Source organism: Carlito syrichta, unplaced genomic scaffold (assembly GCF_000164805.1).
Source record: "Carlito syrichta isolate Samal-C Ts95f unplaced genomic scaffold, Tarsius_syrichta-2.0.1 Scaffold305684, whole genome shotgun sequence".
NCBI classification, from domain to species: Eukaryota; Metazoa; Chordata; class Mammalia; order Primates; family Tarsiidae; genus Carlito; species Carlito syrichta.
In genome coordinates this window covers 169,852-181,915 of record NW_007249780.1, presented here as the reverse complement: position 1 = coordinate 181,915, position 12,064 = coordinate 169,852, and the positions used below count along the sequence as shown (strand labels likewise).

At 47.0% G+C, this 12,064-nt stretch overlaps 1 protein-coding gene and 2 pseudogenes across 2 annotated transcripts in view; 1 reads left to right on the top strand and 2 right to left on the bottom strand.

Moving 5' to 3' along the window:
* The window catches only part of TMBIM6 (transmembrane BAX inhibitor motif containing 6), a 28,162-nt gene extending 26,505 nt beyond the window's left edge, over positions 1-1,657 (bottom strand). Inside the window, exon 1 of one of the 2 annotated variants that reach the window (XM_008062264.1) lies at positions 1,556-1,657. Coding sequence is in view for 1 of the 2 variants with exons in the window: in XM_021714597.1 (XP_021570272.1) it covers positions 820-928 (109 nt within the window). In the remaining variant the exon portion in view is untranslated. Of the gene's footprint in view, positions 1-819; positions 982-1,555 lie in introns of those variants that run through there. The other variant, XM_021714597.1, reaches the window with a different exon arrangement.
* Positions 1,658-5,279: 3,622 nt separating this feature from the next.
* Positions 5,280-5,640, top strand: LOC103264589 (annotated as a pseudogene).
* Positions 5,641-10,481: 4,841 nt separating this feature from the next.
* LOC103264588 lies at positions 10,482-11,432 on the bottom strand (annotated as a pseudogene).
* Between the last annotated feature and the right edge of the window lie 632 nt (positions 11,433-12,064).

Genomic DNA, 12,064 nt, shown 5'->3' with positions numbered 1-12,064 from the left:
GAGCCCAGCAGGTCGAGGTTGTGGTGACCGGGAGCGGCCACTGCACTCCAGTCTGGGCGAGAGAGTGAGACTCCAACTCAAAATAAAAATTAAAAAAAAAAAAGAGAAGAAAGGGGGTACTAAGCCATGTTTCCAGAACAAGATGAGTAATGGAAGAAGGAGGAAACTCTGATCTAAATTACAGATTGCATTTCTCAGGGACGCAACCATTCTATCTCTCCTGGAGGAAAGTGGCAGAGAATCTAAATGCCAACATATTCTTGAAGCCAGAACAAAACACATTAGACAAAGATGAATAATAAAACTCCAAAGACAGTAAATTTAATAATTTACATACAAAAATACGTGCATGCAAAAGCCTTAGGAAATGTATTTATGCAATTCAGATAACCTTTCTTGAACTAAATTCTTAAACTACACATACAGTCAAAAATAAATTATAAATAAATATCAATAAGTAGCTTCGAATGCCCATTTGCCATTAACTTTTAACCTTAAAATCTTTGTCTGTTTCTGGTACAGTCAGCTTTTCTACTGGGTTACACATTCACAAGTTGTTAGACCAGAGTCTCAAGTTCATAGAGGGTTTTGTTGCTGTTTGGTCAATGAAAGGCCGATGTTGCAGGCAACGCAATCTGGATTGGCTCAGAGTAGCAATTTACACTTAGTAAATACACAAAAATACCACAGTCTACTCATTTCCACAGCTACACCAAGTAGGCCCAAGGATAAAACAACCGCCCAACGACGCCCTTCTCCAGAGGGCTTTTAAAAAGACGCCCACAAGGCTAAGGACCAAAAAAAGCAAGGCCACCTCACCTGTCCAAAGGTAACCAATCAAATCAGAGCAGGGCTGCCCTACCGGGCTGGGAAGCCAAGCCAAGCCAAGCCCCAGTCTCCTTTCACCTCCCGCCCCTGCCGTTGGCATCCAAGTAAGGAGGCTCGCGTGTCACAAAAGAGTGTGACATCACCCAGCCCGCCGTAACAGGGCAGTCAGCCTGACCAGGCCCCAGCTCGAGTCTCGGCTCCTGGCCACTCCCCACCCGCAGCAGAGCAGCGATCGGCTGGGTGGGACGGGGTTGACCACAAACCAACGAGGTTTCACTTTCATTTACCTCGGAAGGAAGGGGCAGGGGACGTGTTCGGAATTCAAGCGATCCAGGCTGGGCCAAGGGGTTCTGCGTCTACACTTAGCAGAGGGGAAGGGGGAACAGGAGAGAAACGCGGAGTGAGGGGAAGGAAAGAAAAGAGGCTAAGGAGGGGGCGTTTCGCTATCACTCTGGCGCAGAATGGGGACCCTGACGCACCCAAAGACCCGCAGACTCGCCCCCGCCCCACCCCCCCCCCCCGCTCTGCCACTGCTGCGCATGCGCGGCGCTAGTTCCGGCGCTTCCCTCCCCTCCCAGCTTTCCGGAGTCTGGTTTCCGAGCAGGGCCCCGTTCCCTCGGGGTGCTGTCTGTCCAAAAACGGAAGCTACTTCCACTCTCACTACAGTAACTTCTAACTCCCTTTCCATGTCTCACTCCCGGTTGCTCAGTCCTAGCTTCAGACGTACCTTCTTAAACCGCCCCTCAGGAGACGACCAGCTCTTCTCACACCGGAAGTGCTCTGACTCGCCCAGGTCCTCTCCAGACTCTTTACCCAGCATCCGCCCCTCGAGAGATACCCCGCCCCCGTATCTACCTAAGGCCAATCCTCATTGCCGTTGGCCATACTTCTGCGTTTTCATTGGTTGTCCACGATAAACAACAGCCTCTTACTTCAGAGTCATTCGCTTGTCGATCAAGACTGGCCACCAACCGTCGTCGTAGCAAAAGGTCACCGCCTTCTTCCCGTAGTTAGTAAGGATTGCGCTCTGCCGCTGCCTCTAGTGGAGAAAGCGAAGACCGGCGGGCCCCGCCAGAGACACCTGGCACATAATGGAGCCACGATCACGCGTGATGGGTTGGCGCTAAGTCCCGGGATTCTGGTTTTAGGCCTCTAATGGAATGTTAAAGGGGGAAAGCGATTCGGACAACACAGAGAAAGCGCCCTCACAGAGACCCATTGACCCTGAGCTTCAAATCACCCTTAAAGGCTCAATGAATTCTAGAAATGCGAGGAAACAGCAGCCCCTGTCCTGCATCGGACACTTGGACCCCAGCAGGGAGTTCACTCTCTAAGGCCAAGCGGTGGTCCTGGGGCTGCGGGCGGGCTCTCAGGAGCACCTCCCCATCCGCCTGCTTGGAGGAGATGGGTGATTCTTCATAGTCATCTCTGCCCTGAGAGTTAGAGATGGAATGGGTTGGGTGGGCAAGGGGACAGGGGCGGCGACAACTTGCCCGAGCAGTCGTAGCAGTCCCTTTGGAGACCAAGCCAAGGGAGATTAAAAGGCTGGAGTACCCTCCAAGGGCTTGTCCCCAGCACGAACACCACGTGTGCAATAATTTACAGTAAGGAGTTGTAACGTTGGTCAATATATACTTTTATATGTAAAAGCTTAAAGACTATCAATAATGTTTAAAAATCGGTCAGGTGCGGGGACTCATGCCTGTTAACCCAGCACTTTGGGAGGCCTAGACAGGAGGATTATTTGAGCCCAGGAGTTTGAGACCAGCCTAGAGGCAACATAGAGAGTTTTCATCTCTAATCAAAAAAAAATCAAAAAATTAGCCGGGCATGATGACACGTGAATGAATGATCTCCTGAGCCCAGGAGGTGGATGCTGCAGTGAGCTGTGATTGTGCCACCGCACTCCAGCCTGGGCGACTGAGTGAGACCCCAATTCAAATAATAATAATAATAATTTTTAAAATCTATTTTTGACTAGTTTATAATAGCTCTATAAAAACAGTATAAAAAGGCTGGGCTCGGTGTCTCAGCCTGTAATCCCAGCACTTCGGGAGGCCGAGGCAAGTGGATTGCCTGAGCCTGCAGGTTCTAGACCAGCCCGGGGCAACTTGGCGAGACCTTGTCTCTACAATAAAATAAAAAATAGCTGGGCATGGTAGCGCACATCTGTAGTTCCAGCCACTCAGAAAGCTGAGGTGGAAAGATCACTGGAGCCCAGCAGATCAATGCTGGGGTGGCCGTGAGCGTGTGTGCCACTGCACTCCAGCCTGGATGAAGGAATGAGACCCAACTCAAAAAAAAAAAAACAGTTTAAAATGGTCATCCGAAGAGACAAAGAGTATGCAGTTAAAAAATGTAGATGGAGGAAAAAAGACTTATAGTGGTTGCAATAAATATTATTTTCCTGATTTTTCTTTTTAAATCAGAATCTCACTCATGTTTCTCAGGCTAGTCTCAAACCCGTGAGCTCAACCAACCCTCTTGCCTCCACCTCCCAAAGTGCTGGGATTACAGGTGTGAGCCACTGTGCCCGGCATGGATTTTTTGATATCTGTGGGCTTTGTCAGCATTTCAAAATTTATAATGATCTTCCTCACTCTAAATATTGACTTCATTACATCATTTTGTGTATATTACATAATTTCATTTACTCTAAATAAATATTGACTTTATCACATAATTTTAGAACTGGGCAGTTGTATGTTTCAGGCTCCACAGAGCATAGATCCACTTCTGACCCTCATTTTACGAATGGGACACAGGCCCACAGTCAGAAAGGGTTCTGGCAAAATAATGGAAGAAATTTACATGAGGTATTTGATCAATGAACATTAGATCAGAATCTAGGGTTTAGGAAGTTACTTTTTTTTTTTGGAGTTGGAGTCTCACTCTGTCGCTCAGGCTGAAGTCCAGTGACACGCTCACTCAGGCGATCCTTCTGCCTCAGCCTTCCAAGTAACTGAAACTACAGGCACATGCCACCATGCCCGGCTAATTTTATTTTTTTCAATTGTAGAGATGAGGTCTCACCAAGTTGCCCAGGCTGGTCTCAAACCCCTGGGCTCAGGCAATCCTCTCACCTCCACCTCCCAAAGTGCTGAGATTACAGGTGTGAGCCACTGTGCCTGGCAGAGAATTACTTTTTTTTTTTTTATAGTCAAGAATCTTTATTGCAAATACCATCCACCTATAACTTCAGTGTGAATAATTTGGTATTTCTTGCAAGCTCCATGATCAGTTTTCCTAATACTATCAGCAAGAATAGTACTAGAATAGAATACAAATGTGCAGGGTATGCTTTTCAGTACACAAACCCAGGTATGCAATCAATATAAGTTTATCTTCCATAATGCAACCTAATATTTACTCTGACCCTCATTCCACTAGAATGTAAGCAGATGTATTCTCAGTCTCTCCTAGGGTTTCTCTTCCTGCCTTCACCCTAATTTCTGCCACATTTCAGGGGCCAAAGTGCTGGGGAACAGGGCCTATCTGATTCCTAGTCGTCAATCCACACAGGTTTCTGCAGAGATTTTTATTTTTGTACAAAGTGACCTTTTCAGGTGTAGCAACTCTATTTTCATGCCATACTTAAGGTTCAAAAGACATTGTGTCAGGCTAATATTGAATGATCTGCCTAGAACAATAGTTTGCTAAGAGTTCCCCCTGCACAGTGTTGACTGACACGGGTTATTCCTTCACTGAGCAACTACAAGGTGCCTGTTTTAGGCATGTGTGGACAAGTGAACAAAACACAAAAATCACTGCCTTCAAAGAGTTGAAATTTTAGCAGGAGGAGAAATCTATCTAGACAATAAGAAGAATACGTAAAGTATATTGTGTCAGAGTATAAGTTCTATAAAATAGAGTAGGGTAATTGGGATGCAAAGTTCAGAGAGATGGGAGGGTAAAAATTATAGAGGTAGTAAGCTTCATTGAGAAGTAACACTTGAGCAATAACTTAAAAGGGAGAGCAATAAAATAAGGAGGTGAGGGATTGAGCAGAATCCAAGGAAAGAGTGTTCCAGGCAGAGGAACAGCTAGTACAAAAACCTTACATCAGAGGCATGCCTGGCAAAGGTGAAGAACAGTAGGAAGGGCCGTATAGCTGGAGTGGTATAAATTAGGGCAGACTGGAGTTCAAGGCTGCAGTGAGCTATGATTATGTCACTGCACCCCAGCCTGGGTGACAGAGCGAGAACCTGTCTGTAAAAAATATATAAATAAATAGATGAAGGCAGCATTCTAGGGGATGCAGTGAGACAGGTATTACAGTGGGAGCAGGTTGTGTAGGGCCTTGAAAGACTTAGGGGAGGACTTTGACCCTCTTTGTTCTGAGGAAAATGGGTAACCACTGCTAGGCTTTGAGCAGAGAAATAACATAATCTGACTTACCTTTTTACAGGAACACTAGGTGCTGTTCGAAAATCAACTGTGGATAGCCCAACCACTACGCAGCCGGCTCTAGGGGAGAAGAGGTGTACTTTGCAGGGCCTGATGAACCCAGAGAACCCTCCACCATATCCGGGCCCTGGTCCAACGGCCCCATACCCGCCTTATCTACAACCAATGTGTCCAGGACCTATGGGGGGGCCCTACCCACCACTTCAAGGGTACCCCTACCAAGGATACCCACAGTATGGCTGGCAGGGCGGACCTCAGGAGCCTCCTAAAACCACAGTATATGTGGTGGAAGACCAAAGAAGGAACGACCTGGAACCATCCACCTGCCTCACAGCCTGCTGGACTGCTCTCTGTTGCTGCTGTCTCTGGGACATGCTGTCCTGCCAGCTCTGCTGTCACCTCTGATAGGTGTGCCTGCCCCCATCTCTTCTGATTGCTGTAATAAATGACTAGCTCTGCAGACACCTCTACCTTCAACACTATGGGATTCTAGATTAGTGGGAGCTGTTGCAGTTTAATTCAGTGACTTGATCTTTTTAATGTTCAAAATCCATTTCTTATTGATCTTTAACAATGTGTTAAATGACTCTTTTTGGCCAAAGGCTTAGTTATAAAATATGTATTTATAATTTTAAAATTATACATTCAAAGTAATAGCAAAGTATAACACACCGTGAAATGATTTCTCTGCTAACACCCTGTACGTTTCAGTAAATTTGTCCAAACCTAAAAAAAAAAGAAAAGAAAAGAAAATCAATTTTGGAGATTCAAGAATAGAAGCAGTGCAGTTAGAAGGCTCACACCGGCTGGGCTCAGTGGCTCAGCCTGTAATCCCAGCACTTTGGGAGGCCGAGGCAAGAGGATTGCCTGAACTCACAGGTTCAAGACCTGGGGAACTTGGCGAGACCTTGTCTCTACAATAAATAAAAAATTAGCCAGGCATGGTAGCGTGTGCCTGTAGTTCCAGCTACTTGGAAGACTGAGGAGGAAGGATCGCCGGAGTCCAACAGGTCGAGGCTATGGTGGCCAGGAGCGTGCCACTGCCCTCCAGCCTGGATGAGAGAGTGAGACTCCAACTCAAAAAAAAAAAAAAAAGGCTCACACCAAAGTGGTAGTGTGGAGGAAGTTGTGGGAAGTAGATTCTGGATATATTTTGAAGGTGAAACCAATATAATTTGCTGGAAGATTGGATATGGGATATAAGACAAAGATAGGAGTCAAGGATAATTACTAGGTTTTAGTCTTATGTGTGATTTATCTTATGCATTACTATTATTTAATTTTATGTATTGTTTTATAACAAATCACCCCAAAACTTCATGACTTAAAACAAGAATCATTTATTATGTTATCTATGGGTTAAGAATTTGAGAGTAGGGTGGGTGCTGTGGCTCATACCTGTAATCCCAGCACTTTGGGAGGCAGAGGTGAGAGGACTGCCTGAGCCCAGGGGTTCAAGGCAAGCCTGGGCAATTTGGCGAGACCTTGTCTCTACAATAAATAAAAAAATTAGCCAGGCATGGTGGTGCATGCCTATAGTTCCACCTACTTGAAAGGCTGAGGCGGAAGGATTGCCTGAGCCCAGCAAGTCAAGGCTGCAGTAGCCATGATTATGTCACTGCACTTCAACCTGGATGACAGACTGAGACTCCAACTCAAAAAAAAAAAAAAAGAATTTGAGAGCAGCTTGGCTGGGCATTTCTGGCTTAGGGTCACTCATGAAGTCACAGTCAGATGCTGAGGGACTACAGTCATCCAAAGACTTGACGGGGGCAAGAAGAACTGCTTCCAAGGTGACTGACTCATATAGCTGGCAATGTGGTGTCTGCTGTTGGCAGAAGGCCTTAGTTCCTTGCCATGTGGGCACCTCCATTGGGGTGTTTGAATGCTCTCACAGCATGAAGTTTGGCATCCCCCAGAGAAAATCTCTTTTTATGACTTATGCTCATTAGTCACACAGCAATCATTTCCTTATACTACCCTTATATACCTAGATTTCTGCCTGGGTCCTGTGCCTCAGAGGCCCTTATGCTTTGGAGGGCCTCTTGGAAATTTTCTGATCTCCCTCCAGTACCTAGGACCAGCCAGGGCCATCAGTGCCATCAAAATTGATCCCACACCAGTCCCTGCATGAGCCTCCCAGTTTTTTCCTTTCATGGCATTTTCCGATGCCAGGATGCCCAAGAAATTCTGGAACTCATGCCTAGGGGTCAATTCCAAGAAGGAATTAAGGGAATAGGTCAATCACTCTTGCTGGTCTGCACAGTTCTTCTGCAGAATAGTCTGAGATTGGGTCTCTAGAACAGTGCTGACATGCTGTTTTGGGATCAAATGCAAGATGAGTTCAGGTCTCTGGGCTACCAACATTTCTCTACTAACTCTTGAGCATGAACCATGTGTTTGGGTCCCCGTGTTGGCCCTCCCCTGACAGTGTTCTGACTGTGGAACTGCTGATGGTCCATAGCACCTGAGGAAAACAGGGTGACAGCGGGCATCTTTTATCTTGTACATGCCCACATATATGGCACACTTCACTATCTGCTCTATCCCTGGAACCCAGGATAGTCACTCCACCCCCTCTGAAAACTCCATGACATATGTCAAGCGGTACTCTGGCATAATCCAACCTTTTTCCTCCAAGATCATTTCTGAATGCCTTTGGGATTGTTGCTTCCAATAGATGATTCCTACTGTACCCACACCAAATTCCTGGCTCATAGAGTCCAAGGGCCAAATAAAATGGCGGTTGTTTTAAGCCACCATGTGTTGAGTGGTATAAATATTAGAACAGCGTTCTTTCTATAAATCAATAAGAAAAAAACAAAACCAACATAAAAATGGGCAAAGGCTATAAACAGGTAAAAGTGTAACATAGGAGGAAATGTAGATGGCCTTGGGTTTGATGGTTACTTTTTAGATCCAGCACAAAAGGCACAATCTATGAAAGAAATAATTGATAAGGTTGACTTCCTTAAAATTAAACATTTCTGCTCTGCAAAAGACACTGTTAAGAAAATGAATAGACAAGACATAGACTGGGAGAAAATATTTACAAAAGTCATCTGATAAAAAATTGTTATCCAAAATAAACAAATAACTCAAAACTAAACAATAAGAAAACAAACCACCATATTAAAAAAACAGACCGCCGGGCTCGGTGGCTCAGCCTGTAATCCCGTGCCTTTGGGAGGCTGAGGTGAGTGGATTGCCTGAGCCCGCAGGTTCGAGACCCACCTGGGCAACTTGGCGGGACCTCATCTCTACAATAAATCAAAATGAGCTAGACGTGGTAGCGCGCACCTGTAGTTCCAGCTACTTGGAAGGCTGAGGCGGAAGGACCGCCGGACCCCAGTGGGTCGAGGCTGCGGTGACCAGGAGCGGCCACTGCACTCCAGTCTGGGCGACAGAGTGAGACTCTAACTCAAAAAAAAAATGGCAATTGTACTTGATTTTAAGGGCTGGAGAAAAGTGGGAAGACAGTAACAGATTTGCTTCCCAGAAGTTAGGAAGGAGTCTGTGGAAAAATTGAAGAGAAGATAAAAAGAAGACTGAATTCCTCAGTCTAAGGCAAGGATGGAGAGAAGAACAAGATGCGGGCAATTTGGGAATGACTTGGAGGTCCTCATCTAAACTTAACGTTAGGGAGGCCTGTGTGATTCCCCAACAAATGACAGTAAACCTGGCCTCCCTGAAATGGCTTCTGTATCTCACACCTATGTATGTATGTACGTACGTACATACGTATGTATGTATGTATGTATGTATGTATATATGTATGCATGTATTAAGTTGGAGCTTTACTCTGTTGCTCAGGCTGGAGTGCAGTGGCACGCCCATGGCTACCACAGTCTCGACCTACTGAACTCAGGCCATCCTTTCTCCTTAGCCTTCTAAGAAGCTGGAACTACAGGCATGCACCACCACGCCCAGCTATTTTTTTTTTTTTAATTTTTTGTTAGACGAGGGCTTGACAAGTTGCCCAGGCTGGTGTTAAACCTCTGGGCTCAGGCAATCCTCTGACCTTGGCCTTCCAAAGTGCTGGGATTACAGGTGTGAACTACTGCCTCCGGCCTACTTTTATTATTTATTTATTTTATTTATTTTCTCTAAAAACAGGTTTTTATTGCTTTTGGTCCACAGTTAGTATTTTATATTATCTCATAGAAAGGGTCCCCGGGAGTGGGTTCCTGTATAGTATTGGGCAGGAGTATGGCAGGCGAGGGACAGAGAGGTGAAGCTGTTCAGGCCCAGACGGTGATGAGGGGTTCTGGGGGCTCTTCAGAACCTACTGAGGGCACAAAGTGGAGAGGAGTCCCACACTCCCTCCAACACTCAAACTCCATCGTCTCGCATGGGCCTCAGTTTTCCCACAGGGTCCCTGGGCAAGGTCAGGGCTATTGGTCTGAGGATCCCAGGAAAATCCAGTCACTCATGAGACTAAAAAAAATTTTTTTTTGAGCCAGAGTCTGGCTCTGTGGCCCAGACTGGAGCGTAGTAGTGAGATCACAGCTCACAGCAACCTCGACCTCCTGGGCTCAAGCAATCCTCCAGCCTCACTCTCCCAAGTAGGTGGAGCTACAAGCACACACCATCATGGCCAGGTAATTTTTAAATTTTTTGTAGAGATGAGGTCTTGCTATGTTTCCCAGGCTGGTCTCAAATTCCTGGACTCAGGCAATCCTTCCTCCTCAGCCTCCCAAAGTGCTGGGATTATAGGCGTGAGCCACCATGCCCGGCAGGCCAGGATTCTAAAGTATCTTAGGGTTCAAGCCTGGGTGACAGAGTGAGACTCCAACTCAAAAAAAAAACTCCCCCAAAAAAGAACCCTGGCCTGCCCCTCTCCAGGGGACCTGTTTCCCCAAACCCACTCCACCATCCCAGCCCCATTCTCCTGGAAAAAAAAGAATAAAAGCATTTTTCTTTCATTAAGACTTCCTGAAACTTCTGTGGGTACAGAAACCACAAACTGATCAGCCAACAAAAGGGAAGAGAAGGGGAAAAACTGGAAACCTTTTGGGCCTGGTCTGCCTCCCTGTCCAGGTCTCTTCTCCACACAGCTGGACCACCAGCCTGTGGTGCCTCATTAGAAGGGGACCCCACCCCACAGCCATCTGGATTTGACCATTCTCCTCCCTCCACACCCTGCAACCTGGCAGCTCAGTCCTGCAAAGGAGCCCAGGCATGATGGGAATAAACACCCCAGCTGCCTTATCCCACCCAGCCTCCCACAGACTCTAAATAGGGTTTTAAAAAGGATGAAAACACAGAAAAACCCTAAAACCCAGAGGGGGCAATGATGTGTGGAGGCAGCTTGCATGGAACTCCTCAGTAGCCCACTTCCTCCTGGAAGTTGGATGGGGGAATGCTCTGGGGCATCCCCTGGGGCCTTGGCAGTTGCCACCTTGGGATGGGGCCCTGTCAGCTGGACCTTGCAGGCAGTACTTGGGATCATATATCTGCTGGCCCAGGCCAAAGACCTAGCCTCTCTGGTTTGCACCCTGCATGTAGCCCATTTGCAGGGACAAAGAGGAGTTATCATATTTGCTGGTGCCCAGCTTGGTGTCATAGATGTATCACTGGGTTCCAGGAACAATCATGCCCACCTGGCTGGTAGACTTGTTGGTACCCATCTGCAGACTGATGGTCAAGTGGTCCATGGAGGGGCAGGATGTGGTTCTTGGGGTCACAGAGATGCCTCCTCGTGCTATAAGCAGTTATGCCTGACTGGTTGGTGTGCTTGTTGATGCCCATCTGCAACCCAGTGATGCACTGGCTGGCCTTCACGGTAGTGTCGTCAAAGTTCCGCTCCTGCTTCTCTAAGATGAGGAGAGACACTTGCACCTGCGTTATGCTCCTTCTCTCAAACAAGTCGTTGGCCTCGAACAAGTCTACGTGGTTCATGCATTAGCTGATCATGGCCTTGATGAAGTTGGAGAGGTTTTCCAGCTGGTATCAGTTCTGCATGGAGTAGTTGATTCTGGGGACAGAGCCTGGCTGCAGCTTGTTCATGAATGTGCATAAGATACTCCGATCCTTCAGACCCTTTTGGAAGTCGGGCCAATAGAGAGGCCAGTGAGCCCCTTGATGCAGCTTTGGAACTCGGCCTCCTTCTGAGGGTCATATTTGGACAGGAGCCGGTTCTTGACCTCGACCAAGAGCCTGTACAAGGGCCCCTTATTGAACTGTGTGGCGCTCATGACTGGCAGGATGGACTCGTCAGGACAGATGAACTGGGAGGGGGCAAGCAGGAACTTGTCTACTTTTATAACCCTCCTTCTGATCCCTCCTTCTCATCTCAAACCCACTGACTGTTCTGCCCAGTGGGTGTGAGAAAAAGCAGCTAAGAAATGAGACCCAATAAAACTCACACCATCACCTATAAATGTGCAGGAGTGTTTAATGTTCTGGTTAAGATTCAGGAGGAGCCTTTTTACTGCCCATATCTCATTTGCATATCCATTGACATCTGAAGGTCTGGAGTAAAGAGAATTAAGCTTTCTTTTTCCAATTTCAGTACTATGGATTCTTTTTGGGTTTGTGTGTATCAGAGTCTCATTCTGTCGCCCAGGCTGGAGTGCAGTGGCACACTCTCAGCCACCGCAGCCTTTGACCTGCTAGGGGACCTGCTGGGCTCAGGCGATCCTTCCATTTCAGTCCTCCATGTAGCTGGAACTACAGACACACGCCACCACGCCCAGCTAATTTTTTTATTTTTTGTAGAGATGAGGTCTCACCAAGTTGCCCAGGCTGTTCTCAAACCCCTGGACTCAGGCAATCCTCTCGCCTTGGCCTCCCAAAGTGCTGAGATTACAGACTTGAGCCACCGCTG